The 23,720-nt window shown below is 30.3% G+C and overlaps 4 protein-coding genes and 3 long non-coding RNA genes across 8 annotated transcripts; 3 read left to right on the forward strand and 4 right to left on the reverse strand.

The window, feature by feature from the left end:
• Window positions 1-2,499: 2,499 nt before the first annotated feature.
• On the forward strand, window positions 2,500-3,073 carry LOC139905732 (uncharacterized). Its single transcript, XR_011780756.1, has 2 exons — window positions 2,500-2,791; window positions 2,878-3,073. It is a non-coding gene; the product is annotated as an uncharacterized lncRNA (long non-coding RNA).
• LOC139905733 (uncharacterized) lies at window positions 3,073-5,102 on the reverse strand. The gene is made up of 2 exons (XR_011780757.1): window positions 4,516-5,102; window positions 3,073-4,317 (listed from the first exon to the last, which is right to left on the reverse strand). It is a non-coding gene; the product is annotated as an uncharacterized lncRNA (long non-coding RNA).
• A 2,771-nt stretch (window positions 5,103-7,873) lies between these two features.
• Window positions 7,874-9,652, forward strand: LOC121119406 (inhibitor of growth protein 1). Of its 2 annotated transcripts, none has more exons than XM_040714067.2 (4): window positions 7,874-8,150; window positions 8,246-8,576; window positions 8,821-9,053; window positions 9,115-9,652. In XM_040714067.2, exons 1-4 carry the CDS (start codon window positions 8,013-8,015, stop codon window positions 9,334-9,336), a joined length of 924 nt encoding a protein of 307 aa, XP_040570001.1. In that variant the 5' UTR covers window positions 7,874-8,012; the 3' UTR covers window positions 9,337-9,652. The 2 variants fall into 2 exon arrangements, with proteins under 2 accessions (XP_040570001.1, XP_040570000.1); XM_040714066.2 differs by having other exon boundaries at window positions 7,876-8,150; window positions 8,243-8,576.
• ZC3H3 (Zinc finger CCCH domain-containing protein 3) lies at window positions 9,565-11,837 on the reverse strand. Its single transcript, XM_040714065.2, has one exon. The coding sequence runs from the start codon at window positions 11,649-11,651 to the stop codon at window positions 9,645-9,647; it is 2,007 nt and encodes a 668-aa protein (XP_040569999.1). The 5' UTR covers window positions 11,652-11,837; the 3' UTR covers window positions 9,565-9,644.
• A 1,577-nt stretch (window positions 11,838-13,414) lies between these two features.
• Window positions 13,415-16,266, reverse strand: LOC121119670 (very-long-chain (3R)-3-hydroxyacyl-CoA dehydratase 2). The gene has a single exon (XM_040714405.2). The coding sequence runs from the start codon at window positions 16,264-16,266 to the stop codon at window positions 15,628-15,630; it is 639 nt and encodes a 212-aa protein (XP_040570339.1). The 3' UTR covers window positions 13,415-15,627.
• Window positions 16,267-16,269: 3 nt separating this feature from the next.
• Window positions 16,270-17,049, reverse strand: LOC121119671 (very-long-chain (3R)-3-hydroxyacyl-CoA dehydratase 2). Its single transcript, XM_040714406.2, has one exon. The coding sequence runs from the start codon at window positions 17,047-17,049 to the stop codon at window positions 16,417-16,419; it is 633 nt and encodes a 210-aa protein (XP_040570340.1). The 3' UTR covers window positions 16,270-16,416.
• Window positions 17,050-21,458: 4,409 nt separating this feature from the next.
• Window positions 21,459-22,614, forward strand: LOC139905741 (uncharacterized). Its single transcript, XR_011780769.1, has 2 exons — window positions 21,459-21,953; window positions 22,068-22,614. It is a non-coding gene; the product is annotated as an uncharacterized lncRNA (long non-coding RNA).
• The last annotated feature ends 1,106 nt before the right edge of the window (window positions 22,615-23,720 follow it).

Consider the following 23,720-nt stretch of genomic DNA (forward strand, 5'->3'; position numbering starts at 1 on the left):
CAAGTCCTTGCCCAATATAAGTTCCAGCTATTTTATCAAATTAGTTAATAGCATTTATTGGAATTATAAAGAGAAACACAAACATACCAATATTTTTTCGTACTTGCGAAAAAAAAATGTTATGGAGAATAATGTACTCGAAAACGTAACCCTCGATAACTGGTTCATTTTTGCAAATATTGCAGAAGTTAATAAATAAAAATTTTCGGAAATTGAAAATACTAGAATACTCGGGACAATTATTGTTAAAGTCTACAATTTAATGTCCAAAATGCATGATTTTTGTGGCATTTTTTCTTTAAAATTAAAAATTGAAGTTTGATAAAAAAAAGAGACAATAGAAAGACAAAAATTGAAATATTATTCAGAAAATGACAGATATTTCAGTTGAACATCAATTTTTATGTGTCAAATTTATATGCAACCGAATTTCCAGACAAATTTTCTACAAACTTTACTTTATTTACTATTCAAATATGTCATTGGGAGTTTATTTTTTGCACCTGAATTATACGAAATTGTAATTTTCACGGATTTCTTAACCCCCTATCTTGTCTCCTTGAGCTCCAGCGATCGGGGGGGGTATAAGATAAGCTTCCTTGTATGATCCCCCGAAAATCGGCACTCCCGTCTTAGTTTGACATATTCAGAAGAGGCACCATTTATTTTATATGTATAAAAATATAGTCCCACGTTAAACATTTCGATTTGTGTGGCTCATAATTGTACCTCCAGAGCGGAAACTTCCACAAAATATTGGTTGTAACAAAAATAATTAGGCCTTTCAATCTATCAATGATCATGTCTTTGATTCATCTCCTAAATCAAACCATGTATTAACACTAATTAAATTTATTTCAAAATGATATGCAGCCATAAAACTATATCATTAGTGAAAACTTGAAAGCAAGAGGATTCAAGATACCAAAGTTAGGTGCATACTTACAATTCTTACTCAATTTAAGAATCAATAAATACTTTGATATTTGAATTGAATTAAAAATTATAGTCAGGATCATCTCCCAAATTCATCATCAATCTAGTTTTGAAAGACTAGATAAAATTATATTTAAATTTAAAAATTGGAATAAAATTTTAGAATGCTTCATTATATAATCTGTTTAAAAATACTATATTAACTTATTAACATCTCTAAATTCTTATAATAATAGTAATAAATCAGGAAATACTAAATTTCAGTGTTCATTGAATAAATTATTATTATTATTTATTACGAAAAACAATTTTTTTTTTTTTTGGCGTAAACTACTTTTTCATATCATCACTCTATGTATTTTATCTTTATGGACGTAGATCCTTACTTACGTCAACGTCTCAAAGAGTGTGTTTTAGGTTTTAAGAAAGAGTTCTAATACTATCTGGAGGAGCACAAGCTGAAATCACACAACCTGCCGTAGTCAAAAAAATCCCTTTTTTTGAGAAATTCGACTTGAAAAAACTCTTTTGAGCATTGTACAATTATAATATTTTATCAAGGACTGCTAGAAGAAACCTTGATTTTATTTATAATATATTATGTTTATAAGTTTACAACTTATAAACATTTACATCACGTGGTATTTTAAGAGACACTTCCATTTTGGAGTAATATTTGAAATCCTAAAAAAAAAATAAAGCAATAAATGACAACTCAAAATCAAAGTAAATTGATGTTAAAACAGGTTTTATAAAGTAAACTTTAAAAACATTATCAGACTAATAATTTAAACTGATAAATTTACCATTCAAAAATAAAGTATCAACTTTAGTTCGTGTTTGTACAGGATCATTATCCAGTAGGTTTCATTCAAATAATTAATTAATAAAAATATTCTTGGATTAATCTTTTAATAATAATGTGATAAATCCATAAGTTCGGTATAGCCGTCTGCATTTTCACAATTGGTCAAATGGATTTGTAGTTGTGTAATTCAAATGTTTGAATTCAGAGCCACGATCATAAAATATTATTCCAAACTATAAATTAAGAACGATTAAGAATTATGAACTCCTCGCTCAATTAAATGTAATTACTTAAAAAAACATTATTTTGATCCTTTCGAACTTATGATTTGGGGATATGAATAATCAATATAAAGTTTTCTATCCCTTTCTGTTCAGCAGCTAACAAATAAATACATTATCATCGTAATGAATTAATTACATTATTATTCAAAGTTCAATGGACGATATCCTTCATATTTATTATTATTTGTACATACTATACAATCTTGTACGAACCCGATCTGAAGTTGACACTTTAGTTTTGAATGCCAAATTAATCAGTTTAAATAATTAGTTCGATTATTTTTTGACAATTTACTTTAGAAAACCTTTTAACAAATATCTATTTTGATTTTGAGCTGTGGACGTGAAGAAAGTCCATCATTTTTGCCACAAAAACAATTTTTGTGGATTTAAAATGCTACATCAAAATGGAAGAGTCAAATAAAATACCACGTGATTTTGATATAAATCTACAACAAAGACAAGCTATTACTCTTTTATAATCATTAATAATTTTATAAATTTATAAAGATTATATTAGTTTACAAACAGCAATTTGTTATAAAAATTGATGTTTTTACGATAACAGGTTGCGTGATTGGAGCTTGTGCTCCTCCAGATAGTATGAGAACCATAAAAATAAAAAAAAATAGATTGCTTAGTTGAGGAAAAAATTGAAGGGAGAGACAGCTGATGAATACAAACAACAAAAGGATCAAAACATGCATAATGAGAGTACTCAACATAGTTCAAATTTTCCTCTTTTCGCTTATCAAAATGGCAAGTATAAATATGAAATCTGGAAAATGCGAAATAGTTCGTTGTTATTGTTATAATACTTCATCAATCTCAATTTTCACTCTTAGGAAGGAGTATGATCTCTTAAAGGAATCTCCACGATTGGTATTTAAATTCCCCTTGAATCGTATGAAGCCTATAACAACATTATGACATACATTTTCGTAATTGATTTTTTCTTATAAATTCCTAGTATTCTCGTTTGTTCTCGTAAACACTTATTTTAATAAAAAATGTTTTAGAATATCTAAGACAAATAAACATATAATCAATTAAGTATCATTTATTCTACAAAATATTGAATAATAATAAAATTAAGTCTTTCAACCTATTATTGATATTTTTCAAATTATTGATTCTTAAACTGAATAAGATATGGCAACTATCAAATACAACTGCTATCTTGATTACAGGATGTCTCTTTTTGCTCTATTTTTTCACCACCCCCAAGGATTCTTCGCTTTAAGATTCGTCGAAGGGACTCCACTTTTTTTAAGTGTATTGGAAAGTCGAAAATGGGGGGCACTGCTCCATCAAAAACTAACAAGAGTGCACTTAAATTTGTGCTTAATGATGTCAGAGTCTTTGTAGTGCTTAAAAAATATCCTTGACCATTTGGTATGTCTCCAATCTTGGCGTCGGCTTTAGAAGCACTGAATTTTTAGGACATCTGAAAATTGATGGTTAGAAGAAGATGATGTCGATTCAGAAGAGAAGAGTGCTGGAAGTCTTTACTATGGTATTATATTTTGTCCAATTTTATATGATGTACTCGTATGTCTACACTCCTATCCGTCGATCGCTAACAACAAAATTTGGGATGTGTTTTTTCTGAATTGTCTCATTTATTCACAAGGTATTATAATTATATGATGGTATGAAATGATGAAGAATTTATTTTGGACAACAGTTTATCGGAACCGTCCTGATTATGAGTTTGCAAAATTGCAAGAAATTATGGAAGCGCTGACTTTTCGACTGGATTGGATATACGTCAGACATTTACAAGAAATGGGTTAGAGAAAATAAAAAGTTGTCTCCATTTTGCAAACAACGAGGAAATGACTCCAAGCGATGATCCGCGATATGACAAAATACGTCCATTAGTATCATATTTCCAGAATTTTTTTTTAGAGAAATGGATAAGGGACAAATGATGTGCGTTGAGAAGCAAATGGCTCCTTTCAAAGGAAAGCACAACATCAAGTAGTATTTATCTAGTAAACCACCAAAATGAGGATTTAAATTGTTTGTCTTTGCGAAACGGATAGAATACAATATGACTTCGAAATTTACAATGGTTCCATTCAATGAGTTGAGAGAGAACCAGATTTGGGAGCAAGTTCGAACATAGTATTGAAACTTGGCAAGTCCATTTCAACTGGATTAAATCACCTATTATATTAGATTATATTTAGATGATTGGTTCACAGGCATTCCTCTGGTGGCTGAATTGGCTAAAAAAGATATTTCTTAGCAGGAGTAAAAAATCTTCTTCCATCAAATAAAGAGCTAATGAAGAAAGGAAGAGGATCATATGTGGAAATAAATTCATCTTCAGTATTCACAGAAATTATACTAATTAAATGGTTCGATAATAGAATTTGAAGTGTGCTGTCTACCTTTGATTCGGTCAAACACGTTGGAGAATTCAAAACATACGACAGAAAAAAAAATTATATTCCATACCCATCCATCATCAAAACTTACAATTCTTTTATGGAGTAGTTGATTTCTTGGATTTTGTAGTTGCTCAATATAGGATCTATATTCGTTGTAAAAAATGGTAACATAAGATCACATTTCAATTTATAGATGTTACTATTGTGAATTGCTGGATTATTTGAAGGAATACTTAGTTTGTTCAATATATTCTATAAACAAGCAGTATGACTTTCAAAAATCAAATTACTGAAGTACTTCTTCTCAAGGGCAACACTATATAATAGCCAGGAGAGGAGGTAAACAATCTACAAGTTCTTTATACAGTCGTTGTTTGGTAAAGAAGAAGCAAGCGCCTCAGTAAAAAGGATGAAGTCTATACCTGACGCCCCTATTCGGTTAGACCAAATTTTCCACTTCCCAGTACCACTTCACAATCAGTAGCGTTGTAAAATGCTACAATGTTCCATGAAAATTAAATGTCAATTTAGCAAATGTAAAATTCCATTGTCTTGTAGCAGATATGAATTGTTTAGTAATTTTTTCATATTTATTCATCAATAAATAAATAGTATATTATCCCTCAATAGGTGTGAGTTTATATAGAAAATAATATTATTTTTATAACTATGTTCTTAAGTACTTCAGAAAATAACGATATACGTATTTATTTTTTATTGTTGTTATTTAGATTATTCCGCCCAAAATATTGTGCCAAAAAACTTTGTATACGAATTGTCATTTCAATAGAACACTTGCAGAAAGCATATTCAATTGAAAAAAAAAAAAATTTTTTTATATAAGTAACCTCTTAACTTCAGTAGACTTCTATTATAATATCTTAATATAATTGCAATTCCCAAAGTTATTGAGTTGGAAATCTTCTTTCAAACAAATAAATTGTTTGTCACCATATAGGAATATTACCCTCTGGAAGATCCATGATCTTCACACAAATAAATCAATTACAAATAATACAGTTATTTGGCACTGAGTTATTATGTGTTTAAAAAAATAAGTAACTCTTAATCTTAAGGTCATCCCAATTTCCAAACTTATTGAGTCGGAAATCTTCTTCTAAACAACTAAATTGCTTGTCAACATGTTGAAATATTACTCTCACAAAGAACTAAAATATCCACATTAATGATATTCTTCAAATTGAAATTTTATAGAATTCTCCATTTTTATATTTTGATTCCTTAGGCTTTATTTTGGACATGCAAATGCTATTTCATTGTTATGATTATGGTCCGACGAGTAAAGAAGTTTCAAAATCCTTCCTATTACCTGTTGTAGAACTCATTGGTCTGTATTACAAATGGGTCAAGTAATATAAAAGAAGGGATGTTTAGAAAATTTGATTTCCCCGAGTATCATTTAAATATTTAATAATTTATATATTTCATAAGATTTATATTCCAGCATACATTTGGTTATGTTAGCAAGATGATTGCATCGACCTCTATATCTATTATTACATAATGTTATTCACATCATCATTTCATGTTTATTACATGTTTTAAATATTACACTTATTCTTAATATATCAGTCCACTATACTGATGTTGTTGCTGCTGGTTTTTTTTTTAAAGTATACCTAATATTAAGAAAATGATGTGTATCCCCTCTCTAATGAAAATATAAAAAATACTCATAAGTAGCTGAGATGCAGTAGTTCAATGTGGTCTACAATATTAATATGCGAAGATACAATATTATGTTCCCTTTATATATATATACCTACAAGCGTATAGTAAGAAAATAAAATGAAAGTCCCCCTATTATATCTAAATAGGCTCATTATTGCGGGAAGGATTGCTTAATATCAAATAACAAAGGCTCGTGATCATTACCATCTTATAAGCAGTTTTATTTTAAATATATTTATAAATAGTAGTTGTTGTATAAAGATTATAGTTTGTATAATGAATGTATGTTAGATAAATTTTTGGAACTATTTATCCATTTTGACTTCCCAACAATTTTGAACTATTCTTAAATAAATTGTTTAAATATTTCCTGAGTGACAGTATTGCACCTCTGCGAAGACCCATCCATATAGTTGTTACAAAGTTAAAAAATAATAGGTTTGTTACATTTCTAAATAATAAAATATCAATCATCAAGTCATTAAAGAGATCGATAAAACATTCAGGATATAATATTCATAAACGTCAAATTTATTATGGAGCAGAGATATTAATAAATAGATAAATCAAAGTAAGAAAAGTAAATGGCTAGGATAATTTATTTAAGTACCTTAATTTCTTAGAGGAGTACTTGGTAAATCACACAACCTCTTGCAATAAAAATATTTGATATTTCTAGATGTTGGTAAACTAATAAGAGTTTCGTACATTCATATAAATATAATTTTTTTACTTAGTTTTCATATTTGAGTAAAATCACTTGGTAATTTAATCAACCTTTCCATTTGGGAGTAATATTTAAAATTGTTCCAAACCTTAGTAGATATTTTTTCAAGGGTTTTCTAATGTAAAATTCAAGTATTATTTGAACTATTAAAAAAAGTCGACCTTTCCATATTCAACAATTTTCAGAGAATTGCTCGAACTCGTTCGAAACATTATTTAAAGAACTCGACTAAACCCGAAATATTTGTATATAGATTAAATAATACAAAAAAAAAAAAAAGATGAATCCATTTCTTCTTCACCAGATTCATCACCCTGCATTGAACTATCTCGAACAGTGGAAAGAAAGCCATATCCAACGATAATTGTATTTCTGTTAACCTTGAGGATATCCAAACTTATTGCAGCAGTCCATGAAATACTCATCCATTCCTGGAACTTCGATGACGAGCAAGAGGGCCTTTTCCCAGCTGGGGAAATTATATCGAAAAGAAGACACATAATTTAGTTATGGGGATGTAGTCAATAGTGATGTTAATAACCATAGAAAATGGCAACTTAAATTAATTTAATTTATGCTTTGTTTTACTTTTGAATAATTTCCTATAATGTAAATAAATATTTTCCAAAATGACATACATTATTTAATTCATAATTGACTGCCTTATTAACTTAATTTTTTAACTTAGATTTTATCAATTCAAGAAAAAATATATTCCTTTGTTAGATCCCTTAACTCGAATTCGACTTGACTCAATGCTCAAAAACAAAAGGACTCAACTATTTTAAAGCTCATTATGTAGAGGTTGTGTAATTTTAAAAATGGTCTTCCAGATAGTAAGAGAACATATCGCCCATTGAATAAATAATGTAAATGAGAGGTTGCGAGTTCATATTTTCTCAAAACAAAACAACCTTCCATTCGATCCAAACAATAGTCTTTTTAGCCCAAACATATACTTATAGAATTGGCCGCAGCGTTTGAACGTATATTAAGTACTGATAATAATATATGTTATTTTATATATTTATTTATATTGTAAGAAAAAAAGAAAAGAAAAAGAAGCGAAAAAATTTGATTGAGAATAAACGACGTTCCTTGAACAGATTCATCATTTCTGCCCAAAGAATAGATTTTTATAATTAAAGTGACTCGAGTGGGAAGCAATGCAAAATCAGGCTGCTGTGGAGGCCCTCTATTCCGCCACTTTTGTGGAGGACTACATGGATTGTATCGAGAATTTACCCAATGATCTTCAAAGGAGTCTTTCCACTCTCAAAGAATACGATCTTCGACAAAGAAAAGTAAGAGACTTTCATTTATAATTCACAATTACTAATTAGTTCTTAGAGATTCAAACTTAACTAATGTGGAGTATCTTATTATTTGTCTTGAGGAGTTTTTAACGGAACTGGAGGATTTAGTGGAGTCCTTCGAAGGAGAAACTTCCTCCGCATCTGCTCAGCGAAGTACCCTACTTCGGATACAACAGGGACTCATTGTAACTCAGGACATTGGAGACGATAAACTAGCCACAGTTCAAAACATTGCAGATCTGATCGAAAACAAATCCAGACAATTAGAGCAAGACTCTAAAAACTTAGACTTTCGTGAAGATGCTTTAAAACCCTCAGGCGGAAACAGCTCCTCCTCTTCAACGCCTAATCAACACAACAACAAAGTTCAAAAAAGCTGTCGAAGTCATTCAGACAATGAAAAACATTCTGGTGGTAGGAGAGAGCTTTCACTTTTTCTAGTTCACATCATGTGGCCCAAATTGTCGTAACTCTAAAATTACAAATATACGTATATGCCATTTCATTTTAAAAATTGAAGAAAAAAACAACATTCTTCATAATGAAGGAGAGTTTCCAAGCTTAATTCTGTAAAGTAAATATTTGAGTTACAATAATTTGGCTCTCACCCCACGATGAGTTCTTACTTGTTACCCATTTCATTTATCAATTATTATAGTCAAACGTCGACGAAAACAGAATGAGCGTAGGGATGAAAGGGAGGACTCTAGAAATAATGTTTCAAGTACAAGTAGTAGCTATAAGTCAAAAGGGCATTCCACGAAGAAACCTGGTTCCAAAAGAAAAAATACAATGAAAAAGTCTGCTGACAAAGATGATTCCGATCGCGAGGATTTGGATCTCGGCATTGAATATGATCCTAATGAACCTACGTACTGCTTATGTGAACAGGTATGTTGCTTAATACTCAATTTGTTACTAGATGATATTATATCAATGATTGATTTCTTAGGTGTCATACGGAGAAATGATAGGTTGCGATAACGACTTGTGTCCCATCGAATGGTTTCATTTTAACTGTGTTCAATTATCTAATAAACCAAAAGGAAAGTGGTATTGTCCTAAATGTAGAGGTGATAAGTCTACTGTCATGAAGCCAAAAGCTCAGTTCCTTAAAGAATTAGAAAAGTTTAACAGAGAAAAGGAAGAAAAAATGATGAAACAAAATGGTTGATTGAAATAAACATGTAAGGACTCAAATTCATCGCGATCTACATCCTCAGACACTTTATTTAATAATTAAATTATTTATCTCCAGAACGAACGAATGAAGTATCTTTTTAAGTTTTTTGAATTATCGCGTTGCGTATTATATATTTTTGACGTTACACAAACACACATTTAATACCGAAAAACGATAAAAATTTATATATATATATATAGATAGATAGATTTATGTATATTTCTAGATTTCCTTTTTTATATTTCAATCTAAAGTATGAAAAAAATAACTGTATAAAAATACGAAAATAACAATATCTACTAGATGAGTCTTTCTTCATAATTATTATCATCATCATTAGTCTCTACACTTGGATGTTGAGATTCAGCAGGTACAATTTTACTCTCTTCATCTTCTGATGACTCATATTTAGATAAGGAGATGAAGGAGGGTAGATCACCGACAAGAGGACGAGTTCGTTCTTCCTCATCTATCTCTACATAAGGACCACTATCATCCAGATCTACTTGATTATTTTCTACTTTCGCAACCCCGGTCCAACCTTGCTTCGCGAGCTCCACTTTTCTGAAAATCCTTCTTCTCCGGGTGACATATTCCCTTGTATGATAATCATCTTCTTCCATGTGATGGAGTTCTGGTGCCCCTTTGGGAACGTCTTTAGTTTCTTCATCGTAATAGCGGAGTCTGGCTTTTTTACCCTGAGCACTCATGGGAGTACTTCCCAAGGACTTGCGTTTCGGCTTGACTGGAGCAACTCTTTTCATCTTGGAAGGGGTTTGTGTCACTATTGAATTAGCATTTGCAATGTGAGGAAGTCTGCAATATTCCTCATTTGAGCACTTTCCGGAAGAAGCAAACTCCTGACATATGTAAGTGTGTTGTTTTTTACAGTTTTCTCCGGCACTGCAGAATCCTTTCATGAACTCAGGGCAAGCCTCCGCAGTTGGATTGACTTTGATGTGTCTATAAGGACAATTGTCTCTAGAGCAAACACCTTCAAGGAAGAATTTACACGAGGGCATCTTCTCAGGAGCAACTTCATGACTTAGCAAACATTTGTCATTTAAGCAGTTTCCCATGAGAAACTTTCGACACACAGCAACTTTATCGGGGTCATGGATGTATGGACAAACTCCCTTTTCACGCTTATTACATTTACCAAATTTATTGAAGAACATGCAATACTGTTTTGCTCTTGTTTGGGATTTGATAATGGTGTTTATAGATCGATTTCTATAATTAGTAATAGACTGTCTGGTCATGGAATTTCGACTCCGCACAAGAACCCCAGGTTCATCCTCAACATACTCTTCTCCCTCTAAGAATAGCTTTTTAGATACACCAAAGTTTGTGAGTGGAGCAATTTGTTCAGGTTTATGTTCAACGCGAAGCAACTTCCGACCATTATCGGACACATTATACTTGACGCCCTGAACAGTTATGAGATTATGTTTCATGGGTGTGGGGACAGTAGATCTAGCTGGTTTGGGAGGTGGAGGTAATTTCTTCATTGAGGTGGTTGTTACTAAATAAGTCTCTTCTCCTATCACCTTCCTCTTAGTGTTAGGAGAAGGAGAATTTTTCTTCACTGGAGAGGGTGTGGATTTCTTGGATAGAGAAGGACCTTTGGATCGCCTCCTTCTGTCTAACTTGAAAGGATTGAGTATTTTGGAGAATGGTGTCTTCGAGGGAGAAGATCTACGCATGAACCTTGTAGAAAATGACATGCTTTTCTTTTTGGGAGTCGTTTTAATTATTTTGTTGGGCTTTTTCACTTTGTATACAAGAATGGGGGAAGATTCATCCTTTTCCACCTCCTTTTTCGAGCGTATTCGAATCAATTTTCGAGAGCCTATTTTTTTGAAAGATGAAGAAGACAACTTGGGCGGCGTTTCCGAGGTTTTAGACTTTCTCCGGATACGAATAAGCTTTCGATGTCCAATTTTTTTAAAGGGCGTTGACGGAGTTCGATTTTCCTTCTCAGGAAGCTTTTCCAAGACTTTGACAGAGTTGGGATCGATAAATAAACTCTTATCTTCGTTCTTTCGGAGATTTGACATCTGGGTGGAGTGCTCCACTGCTCTTTGAATAGACTCTCTGTAGGAAGCAGCTTTGGATGGATCAAGAAGGAATTCTGGATTAAGGTGAGGGACGGGAGGAAGGGCGCGCCCCGTGAAGTTGGGGTTCACGTGAACATTCGTGAACTTGGGATTGATGTGAACATTAGTCATAGCAGCAGTAAAGTTGGGGTTGATGATGACGGAACGCACTCCCGATGAAGGGGGCTTCACGAAGGATTTACTCATCCTCAATCTCAAATCTTCAATCCAATCCCCAGACTCAATCTCTCTTTATTTCTTTCTCTCTCTCTCTCTCTCTTTTCTTCCTTTTGTCTCTAACGAATTTTTATTATATTTCAGTATTCACTGCCAGCCAGTGAAGTGATTCCACTATCTACGTATGTATCTGCTTCAATTCACTCTCTCTCTCTTCCTTTACCTTCTTCCTCTCTCTCCCCCCCCTTTTTATTATTCAGCTCCCCCCGCCTCTTCCCCCTTAATAACGGACGCATTCCTTTCAATTATATTATTCTATAGTACTATATCATACCCATTTAGGTTTTATTCCACTCAAACGCGGCACCTGTTTATTAGTAGCAGAATGGGCATTTATAATATCCCCACTACATAGAGGGAAACCTGATTAAATATTGCGTCAAAATTATTTAAATCTCTTTTCCTACTGGAGCTTATCTCTGGACACCTGTAACTTTTACATAATATTAAGTTAAAACGATAGTGTTATATATTAAAAACAGAATGATTAATTTGTCAACTATGTAGCTCTATTGACTTTTGAATAACATGTCTCAATTAAGTAACTAACATGTTTTATTCGGTAGAATGATTAATGACAATATTAGTACCTCCCTCAACAGCTCGAAGGTCATGCTTTATTTTTTTACCAAAAAAATGTCGGATAATGTATAACTTCTATGAGAGGGAGAATTCGTTATGAAAAAAATACAAATAATATTAGAAAAATGCAGTAAGTAAGGTAACACTAACAACTTGCCACATGTAACGCTAATGTTTTATTATTATTGTTGTGGATTGCCCAAATAATTTTAGGGATTGAATGCTACCTATTTCTTAGAAGAAATATTTTCTATTGACCAATACAAATAAATAAATCCAATAAGTTTTAGAAGTCATTGATAAATTACATTATTATGTAGATTATGTAAAAACATGATATCGTGGAATTCTTGTAGTAGAATATATTATACTCAATGGTATACAATATCTCCCAGGAAATTGACATTCAGCAAATCCCGAGAAATTCTGGGATAAATGATAACAATTAATTATTTATTTTATAGTTTTATTCATATTCGATGATAAAGAATAAATGATAAATGAAATTCATTTATGAAGTGAACTCATGTTTCTTACGTTAGAAGGTGAATTTATTTGTGGTTTGTTCTTGAATTACTAAATAATAGATGGATATTAAGAAATTTTAAGTCTACAAAATCTCAGAAGCTCACCTTCTTCTATTAATAATAACGACGAACAATGATTAAACTCTTTAGTAGTCCTTCTTATAAATTATATAAATAAATAGTTGTATTTGAATTTATAAACAGGGAGTGAGCTCCAAGTCAACCTAATCCATTTATTTGTTGTAATATTTTTCAAATGTATAATTAGTTAATTCTGAAAAGAAACTTATATTTTACTTCATTTCAAAGACAAATATTTTTGGGCTGAATATATATGCTCGGAAAAACCTATAAAAACACATTTTGTTGTAAAAAGATTTATTTCCATCATTCAATCTTCAAAACACTTCTATAATTTAGCTCAATATCGGGAAAACATTAAAAATTGTCATTTATATCTGAACTGAAAAAAAACTTGAATTTGAACTGCAGTCCAAAAATTATATTGCTTTAATATCAAGCTCAATTTTAGTTCATAACTAAAACTATGTAGGTATAATACAATTTAAATAACATATTGAAAACATTAATTAAGTTTTGTTTTATATAATAATACTAAAAATCCAATAATAAAAAGTCTTTATTATACAATAACTATTGAGCATAACCATCAAAAAGTTCCAAATATATATTTTAGCTTCTAAAAATTAGTATTAAAAAATTACGTTATACTATCATTTTAAATAGTATCTAGCTTATTATAAATGGTAATAAATTTTTACAGGATTAATTGAAAATTTTTAAATCAAACTTGAAGGTTCCAATGGAAGATGTTATTCACTTTCTTGCAATTAGTTCATGTCATAAATTTCCTTGCTTTTTCGAAGTTAAAATTTGATAAAAATATAAATGAAGATTAATATTAAGTATTCAAAGTTATATTGATATTGTACATGGATTGGTGGAAGAAATACAAGATTTTGTTTATACGGAACAATTGAAGAACATTTTTGGATCCAAATCATCATCTATATTCTTCCATGATATTTTTTTTGGTAAACAGTTTCAACTCTTATATGATAATATGACATCAGTAATCACGCATCAGTAAGCTTATGCTGATATTGATAACTCTTCCTCGAAAACCTCAGCGTGATTAAGATATATGCTGTAGGTACTAGTATATTCTTTGGTCAATCCATATAATACATGAAAATTATGTGTCTAGTATTATTAAATATATGATCAATCCCTCGTATTATGTAAATTAAAAAAAACTAGTGTCCTATTAATCTTGGAATCAGAAAGGTCCATTCCAACTAATGAGGCATCAGTTTGGTGTTCTTCATCTTTCTCTCATAAAAGTCCTTCCACAAGGATGGGGATGTCCTCCACAACACTAAAAGAAATACATATGCTGTTTCGGAGCAAAATTTGATATCTTGAATCCCATATGACGACAATGAAGTAGATATTTATGCGTATCGTGATTTTTCATTTTGGGAAGAAACCAGGACTCTTGAAGACTTGATGCTGTTCTAAAACATACTTCTTTAATTTTTACGAGTCACAAACAAGTAATTAATGACATTGTTAGAAGTCCAAAGCATTGCAATAGTAATAAACAGAATCCCTTGAGTAACTAAATCAAAAATGTGAGTTTAAGAGTTTTGGTAGGTAGTGACCATCTAAATACTATCATTATAATAATTCATGGTTTGTCACAGGAAGAGGCGGATAAATGTCCTTATACTGCAAGTCCAGCCTCAAGTCTTTTCTCACAAGTCCAAATCCTTCAATATTTTCATCGAGTCCAGTTCAAGTCCTTAGAAAATGAAAGATATTTAAATAGTATTTTATGTTCAATAAAAAAAATGAAATGACATTCGAGTCCAAGTCAAGTCACGAGTCTTTGATTGATTGTGTGCTTAAGTCGAGTTGCAGGTCTTTAACATCTGGAATCGAGTCCAAGTGACCAGCTCTGGTTATATGTGTTTCATTTGATATCATTATTTGCCGATGCACATCGTTTGCACTGTTAAAAACTATCTTAAGTGAATCTTCAATAATATGTATTCAACTTTTTTTTAATTTGTGAAACAATTAATCAAATGCAACATTTTCTGGGAAATATCTTTTTAGGAGGAATTTCTTTTAGGTTACAACCCCAAGAAATCCTAATAATCACCTTTTCAAAAAGGTCGTATTTTTATTAATGAATACATTTTACTACATAAAAATTAATAGTTCGTCATAATATAACAGTATAAACTAGACTACAATGCCCTACTAATTGTAAAATAAAATGTTACTTAAATAAAGACATAATCATAAATACAGTCAAATCTAGATAAGATCAACTTTTTCTAGGAAAAAAAAATGTTTATTTAATAAATATGTAAAATAAATGCGACATTAATATAAATTCTACGTATAATAGCATTTTTGAATGTTCCCAGTTGTGATTATTCCAAAAATATTAAAATAAAAAATTTGTCATATTTGAAATTTACAAGTAATATGTATTCAAAAATAATTTTTGTTCTATAAATTTATCTCCTGTACTGTTCTTAATTAATAAACATACTCATGAACATGAACTCCATAATTTGACAGTAGGTAAGATGGGAAGAAAAATCTTGCATTAAATAGTATTAGATAAAATACAGAAAAATGACTGATATTAGAGACTTATCATTTCTAAAATTTAATTTATACTAAGTACACGTAATTTTTTTTATAAGTGAGTTTTAGATGCACTTTGGATACGACCAACATTTTCGTTGAAACAAATTGTGTTGATCTTATTCGTATTTGACCGTATTATTGACGTGTTATTAGGATAACATCTTTTTTCTCTGTTTCAACATGTGTCCATAGAGGATAGGAAAGGAAGGAAGTAAAATGATCATCAAGGTAAAGAGCACTTTGAAAAAATTAAAAGTAAAATTAAGGGAATTTGGCATTTCTACTGAATACGTTTTCTCTTTGTAAACAGTTGGTAAACAAGTGAATGCGTTTCCATATTCTCCAATCATTCCAAGAGGATAAAGCACAATGAAAAGGGAATATCTAAGTTTAGTTAGGATTTCTATCTCTTTTTCCAAGAGGACTGTAGTATAATATCCATAGCGTATCACCTCTGTTGGAGCCCAGGCAGTGAGTGTCATCCATAAAAATATGGAGTTTTGAACATCAACAAATGAGGCTATGATGATCCAAACATTAATTAAACGAATAATGACTTGAATGAATGTGATCCCTGGATTTGATCTCACCAATCCAGTGAAGGAATGAACGATTTCTAAGAAGGATAGTCCTTGAAAGGTTTTGAGGTATATGCTGACGGATGGATAAAGTAGGTTAAAGTTTCCAGAAATGCATACCTTTATCATGGAAATAAGTATGTTTGTCCATCCAAGGAACTGAATAAAGTTGTACAGAAGGAGATATATCTTCTTTGGCTTGATATCCATCCCCTGGAATTTTAATCAATGTATATTAGATAACTTGAATCTTCAAAAAGAAAATATATCACTTAAATGCTAAAAAATTTTATATTTCATATTTGGTTTTAATTTACAAAATGGAGCAATGACTACATAGGCTTCCCCCATTGCGACTGATTAGCCCAAAACTTTTTTCCTTTGTTTGAGCATATGTCCATAGAGTTTAGGAAATACAGGGATATAGAGAAGCATATTAATTATAAGGAAATAGTAAAATGAAAAAGTAAAATTATATTTATTTGGTAACAAGATGGAAAACGTGTTGTTCCGAGCCACTTCTGGAAGAGCGTAGTACATGGAAAGTAATTCTCCGGTAATCCCAATAGGATAGAGGACTATAAATAAAGTGTAACGAAGGTATGTGACCATTTGAGAGTGTGTTCCCAAGAGATTTAAGGCATAAAATGAATAGCGAATGATTTCAGTGGTAGTCCATGCAAATAGGAGTAGCGAGAGTGCCAATTTAGTTTGAGTGATTTGAAACATGACCAAAATGAGCCATAGGACCATGATTCGAGAGTAAACTTGACATGCTACAATGACAACATTGGACTTGACAATCTTGATGGCAGCGTGTATAATCTCAAGCAGGGCTCCAGTTTGGAATATTTTGAGAACCAAAGAGATTCTTGGGTAAAGAGTTCCACCCAAATTTAAGACATCCCCGCTACTAAGGATTAGAATTGCCAGATAGCTCCAACCCAGGACCATTAATGCATTGTAAGATATGAGATATAATTTAGAGAGCATCTTTGGCTGATGATAGAAAGTTCACTACTACTACTCTTAGTACTTGTATTTCCCCTCAATCATTGGAACATTAATAAGTCACCTCGTACAAACTTTTACGCTTCAAGTTATCTTCTATGAAAATATGATGACAACTTCAACAAACGTTAAACAAATTTCGATAAAAAAACTTGTTTCCTAAATATTTTTGCAAAAGATGTGCAGTCCTGAGCTCAGACTCGTTAAAAATAATCGTTCCTCAATTATAATTTAAAATTATAAAATCCCTATCCTCTTATTATGAAGATATTATAATTATAAAAATAATTCATACATATTATTATTAATATTAACTTTTAATTTAATTTATAAACACCAAACATTGTTAAACAATGAAACCAATGACGTCATCTACAAGGGAAAGGAAGAACGAAGTATGAGTTGAGTTAATTTGTCTTTTAAATGTGGCTAGCGGGAACTTCATTTAAAGAATCTTCTTGTAAAATTTTGGTTGCAATTAATTAAGTATAGAAGCTAGACGATCAGAATAAAAATTGCTTAATATAATTATTGATCAAGTACTGTACTCAATATGAATATTATTATTATGACAGCGAGAGGTTGTTGAATACTTTCAAAAAACTTCCGAAAAAAAAGAATCATTGGTAATAAAATCTTGCTTAAAATTAAATACAAAATATTTCTCTTAACAAAAATTACAATGCTGAATTTCTACACCCAGGGACATTCTTGCTATAAGCCTTTTAACACTAGAACTATCGACCTATAAACCTCAACCATCATCAAAGGGTCATTTTTGCTGTTTGTTCATTTAGAGTCAAGAATAATGTTTCATAATATTATTATTAGGAAACATTATTCTTGACTCTAAATGAGCAATCAATATTTTATTTTTCAGCTATATTAAAGCGTTGTAAATAGTTATTTCATACCCACCGATCTTAGTAATCACTAAATTTCCTAACCCACCTATCATATAAAAATGTTCTTTAAATTACATAAAGAAAATATGTACAGACAATATTATACTGGAAAAAAATGTGTATTAAGAAAAATATATATATTTGACCGGTCATGAAGATCAAGGTATAAAGGAGTTAACTTGTTTCTTTGTTAATCGAACCTTGAGTTCAAATATTGTTAATCTCTTAATAAAAAATTGTAGAATTATTTTAATGGGATGGATCCTTTCCATTTGATTATACTTTAATTTCAAGTCGTTCTTGACTTATAAAATTAATTTAATAACACCCTTTATAGTTTGTAGCCGTCAATTATTAAGTTCTTTGTATGTTCCCATTATAGCACAAGTAATTTCAATGGTTCTACTAACATGTTGTTGCATACATATCCATTCTTCGTGTATCTCATACACTTTAATATAACATATAATGTTGTTTTTGGGTTTACGAACAGAAATTTAAAAGTTTACTAAAAAAATAATTATTTTACCTTTACCTTTTAGTTTAAATCTATCTTTTTGTCGTAAATTATAAGCTTTATTTTGAATATCTTATTTTTTTATGTTGAGTATAATTGATTATAATAATAAAATGCTTTTCAAAATTCATTTATTTTTTTTAATTATTTAGACATAAGTTTGAAATTTGGAAGAGCGGTAGAGCCCACCAAATTATGCACAATTTTTTTTTACTGTTTTTATAATCTATGTAAAACTACAGAAATTTTGATTCCTCATGCGTTTGAGTAGCACAGTATATATTTGGACGGGACACCCCACAGTATATAATGCTCCATGATGTGTATGAGTCCAAAGTTGATAATCCTGTAGAGAAAAACGCATGCAAGGAGAAGGGGGGGAGAAAGACTTATGGTATCATTGTTTAAAATACTGATGGGATTATCAGCTGCCTGATTTATTATGATTTTTTAGGGTATAACGATACTATTTATTAGCAAAATGTTTAATGAAGATATACTACGAATAATTGACTTACACGTTTTTTATCCGTTACAGTAGATTTGAAAACGTCACACTCCATGAAATTGTAATTCATTATGAACCATATTCTCAGAATAATAACTAATGAAACGACAAAGTAGACTATTTCGAAATATATTTGAAGTTTCAAATTTAAAGAGAAGGCTTAAATTAAATATAATCTACATACTAAAAGATAAACCATCATCCATTTATGTTAAATATACAAAATTAAACAATTGTAATCATATAAATAATAATAACAATAAATTATAAATACAGAATATTGAAATAATAGATTGATCCAAATAATATTTTCTTGTTCTGTCATGAATTCAGTTAAATATGGCATAACTTTAAGTTATGGAGTTTAATCAAAAAGATCATCACACTTTTTTCTTATGTTGAAGTTGCTATATAACAATTATGCACAGGATAGATATCGATAGGATCTAAATAATCATTAATAATAAAGTAAATGCCAAAATCATAAAATTAGACAATAAATATCCTAATAAAAGAATGTTAGAATTAAATCCATTTTAAAGATTTAGAGCAAAAGCTAATTATGTAGTAATGTCCGGCGATATTCTCCTTATTAAGGGTATCAAAAAAGATTCCCCCCCAGTTATTTATGCTTGTATAACAACATACTATTATCATGAAGAATACGCACAATTGCTAATTATAATGCTACACCCAATGTAACTACCCCCGTTGTTGTGACCCTTTAAGCAGTTGTTTTTGCCTATTATGAGATTTTTGAACACCATTTCTTGGAGCTTATCAACCATAACTATTCCTTAAGTGATAAAAAAGTAAATATTTATTGACTATGTAATATTGAAAAACCTAATCATCATACCCAAGTCTTTAAGTGAAGAAACTAGTGTCAGACACACTAGTTGTAAACCATCCAAAGCTACTACACCCGTTGTTGTGACCATTTAAGCAGTTTCTTTTGGCATTCAATTGAGTTGTGTATATAATTCTTGATATTTTTAGCTAAAATAGAATCATATTTTATGGTTAGATTTAAAAAAAAAAATGAATACTTACTGTTAGATTCTATTTCGTAATTTGGTGTGGATGACTCTAAACATGCTGAAAATTATCTTAACTTCACAATTTACAATGGGGGTATTTCTATAAATGACATCATTAGCAACATCCTCCATTAATTAATGATGGTTCCTCGGGTAGGGAAAAATTCACCCCTGTATTTCTCCATAAATTTTTTGAACGTAGGATGATTAGCAATGGATAAAGTTATATTACATGCAATAAGCATCTTTTTGAGATCAAAGTTATAGTTATAGTCTGACTTGATGTATTTATCGTTAACTTGATTTTATAGATGCATATCCATACTTTTGATATGAGATGAGGATAATGAGTGGTGTGTAATTCTAGACAGGGGACTAAGGGCACATTTATATCGACAAATCCGACAAACTATCTGTTTATCATCCGGTAAGTATTTTCCAAATTCCTGGGCCTCTATTTTCAGAAATCCAGACAGAAGGCGACGTCATTTTAGGCATTTTATTCAGTTCTCTATCGAATATAAGCATCTAATATTATATTAATATTGAATAATAAAGACGGGAATGATAACGTTCATGATAGAAGAAGATGTACATTATTTAATCAATGATGCCATAAGTATTTCTTCCCTTCTCCTCGCGCGCTTTTGTATTCTTCCCAAAATTATCAACCTTATGTTTAAGGGTGATATATAATAAGGAGTAATATCGCCGGACAATACTACATAACTATCTTTTGCTCTAAATCTTTACAATGCTATGTTAGATAACTACATTAGGTCAAGAATGGTTGCCTGAATGGTCTTATCAGTTATAAAGGAGTCTTATTTTTATATCTAAGATAAGTAATTAAGGCTTAAAATTTGACTGCATGGATTAACTTTTCTTTTTTTTAGATAAACATGCAATAAATGAAAGTGGGATTCTAAAAGCTGTTCGTACTAAGATTGGAAGAAGATATGGATTTAAATCTAACATTATTTTATGATTTTGACATTTACTTCATTATTAGTAATTAGTTAGATATCATCGGTAGACATATATCTATCCTGTGCACAATTGTATGTAGCAACTTCCACATGAAAAAACTCATTAGTCAATGATACCATAAGTATTTCTTCCCTTCTCCTCGCTCGCTTTTGTATTCTTGCCAAAATTATCAACCTTATGTTATATGTATATCATAAACCAATACGATATAAAAAAAAAGGAATGTACTAAAGGTGTTTAGTTCAATTCGTATTAAAAAAGGAAAAAAAAAAAGAAGTACTTTACATAAAATTGAACAAAATCATGTGAATTTAAATGAGTTTCAACAACAAGCTAAAGTACTCACTGGTTTCGTCAAATTATATAAACATTTTTATTATTATTTTTTATTCTTGAGGAGATGGCGTCTTAGTATTTAGTGATTAGCTACGTGTGAGTGTGCTCATGAAACACGGACAGTAACACCAATGATTTGTTGGAGAGTTATCTTCTATATTATTAAAACAAAATAACGACTAATGACTGTGTGCATTGCCGAGTACTACCTATTACTTAGGGCTGGGAATTTTTGGTCAAATAAATTACTGTTTTGAGATTTATAAAAAAAGGAAAAACTGTAGTTGGATTTCCTTGTTTATTCATTTATTCTCAAATCATTGTCGTGGTCACATCTACTCTAATAAAGAATCTATATTTTGCTGCGTACCTTCGTACAAAATAATTAGGGAAATGCCTAAACAATTTCTACCAACGTCTGGATTGAAATTAATGAAGGCCATGAAATTAGGAACTATCTACCGGATGACAACAAAATATTTATCGAATATGTCACAGTAGTATGGGCAAGAACAATAGACTTAATGGTCTAGCTTCAAATGGCGTACGAGTAGTTTGTCTAACATCAGTTTCTTGGGCTAAACACTTGGGTAAGTTATTATTGATGTATTCAAATATTCAAAAAAATTAATTAAAAAAATAATCTATCAAATTTAGAATTAGCATATTACTAAAAGTTCTTAATTTCCAATCTAACTTATTAGAAAACTACAGTTATATGGACAAGAACAACTTCCTGAATGGTCTCAAAGGGGGTTCTAGCTTTAAATGGTGTGCAAGGTGGTTGTCTAACATATGTTGATTCGGGTTAGGACTTGGGTATACTCCATGGATTCGAAAATGTTGAAGTGAAATTTATTTAAGATAAGTATAAGTCGTTTTAAATACTAGACCCATTAATTTATTTTTCTTTCTTAGCTTTACACTTTTCGAAAAATGAGGATTTTACATGGAAATTGAAGTATGATAGGAAAAAACGGATTTTATTTCTACTCATAATTGGTATATTTATATCTGTATAAAAAGGTATCAGTATATTTTGTATATCTAATTTATATTTGTCATATTTAATGTTTATAACTTCATTTCGTATCATTTGTCATTATTAATTTGTTTGATTTTCTGTGTATAATTACGATTAAAAATTCTAATTAATATTTTTTTTAATGATTAATCGTTTTTTATTTTTCCCATATTTTTTTAACTTAATTTCATAAATATACGTTATAATACTTTAATTTATAAATTTAATAGTGATCTACTGCTATGGGTAAAGTGATACTCATAAGGTTTTGATTACTCATTGAGTGAACCATCATATTAGCAACTGTTATAAATATTTGTTAATATATCTATAATATAGAAATTTGAAACTTATTCATGATTTTCACGCGAAGTAAATCAGGTATTTCTGAATTTGAAAATTTGAACTAATTTTTATATCAGCTCTTCTAATTTTCATTTTCATTTCTATACTAGAATCACATGATAGTCTATCCTCCAAAGCCATAATATCATCATGGTGTTATCTCGCTAATACAAAAATACTTGATGTATTATTTTTTTTTCAGCTGCCGATTCCCTCATCTCTCTTGATACGTCATGGCTATTTCATAATTTATTATTTTTGATAAATACACAAGGTAATAATTTATTTTATAATTATGCTCCGTTTCCAAAATAACAGGAATACAATTTTTTTGTTGACCTCTCGTCGTTTATATAATATATATATTGGCTATTTTATTATTTATATGAAGAAATAATATAATAACTAATCATAACTACTCTTTTAATCAAATATTACTAAGCAATATTATAATACAGAATCGAATAAAATATTACATAGATTTTAATAATATGTAGTTCATTTTAAAAATGGTGAAGAAGTTATATGACAGTCTCTATGTAGTCTGGGAGGACTAATAAATATATAGCAGTTGGTATGATTGACTTATTTGCTAACTGCCATATGATTACGGGCCTTTTTATGTTTCTTTTTTAGGGAAGGTTGCGTGATACAAGAAAGATAACGACGTGTCATAGGATGAGGGTTTTTTTAAAATAAAGATTAATCAATAGTATCATATGTCTTACTCCCGCCCTTTACTCGCACTCACTCCGTGCCAAGCCCTATAATATTAATACAAGAAACCTGTAAGGGAGGGCCCGCTACAAATGGGGTTGAAGAATGGAGAAATTACCAGAATGGCAATACATAAGTTGAAAGAGGACATTTAACGACCATTTGTCATATTTTGATGGAAAAATAGTATTATTAGATTTAAATAGTTAAATGAACAAGTATTAGCATAATATTGGGAAAGAGCAGTGATTTCTACTTTGTTAGGATCTAG

Source organism: Lepeophtheirus salmonis, chromosome 6 (genome assembly GCF_016086655.4).
Source record: "Lepeophtheirus salmonis chromosome 6, UVic_Lsal_1.4, whole genome shotgun sequence".
NCBI classification, from domain to species: domain Eukaryota; kingdom Metazoa; phylum Arthropoda; class Copepoda; order Siphonostomatoida; family Caligidae; genus Lepeophtheirus; species Lepeophtheirus salmonis.

Excerpts from the sequence above, each read along its gene's own strand:
- LOC121119406 (XM_040714066.2), top strand. The coding sequence starts at position 8,013 with ATGCAAAATCAGGCTGCTGTGGAGGCCCTCTATTCCGCCACTTTTGTG. Across the intron at positions 8,151-8,242 it reads ACGATCTTCGACAAAGAAAA|GAGTTTTTAACGGAACTGGA; the intron begins GTAAGAGACTTT and ends ATTTGTCTTGAG. Across the intron at positions 8,577-8,820 it reads CAATGAAAAACATTCTGGTG|TCAAACGTCGACGAAAACAG; the intron begins GTAGGAGAGAGC and ends CAATTATTATAG.
- ZC3H3 (XM_040714065.2), bottom strand. The coding sequence starts at position 11,651 with ATGAGTAAATCCTTCGTGAAGCCCCCTTCATCGGGAGTGCGTTCCGTC.
- LOC121119670 (XM_040714405.2), bottom strand. The coding sequence starts at position 16,266 with ATGGATATCAAGCCAAAGAAGATATATCTCCTTCTGTACAACTTTATT.
- LOC121119671 (XM_040714406.2), bottom strand. The coding sequence starts at position 17,049 with ATGCTCTCTAAATTATATCTCATATCTTACAATGCATTAATGGTCCTG.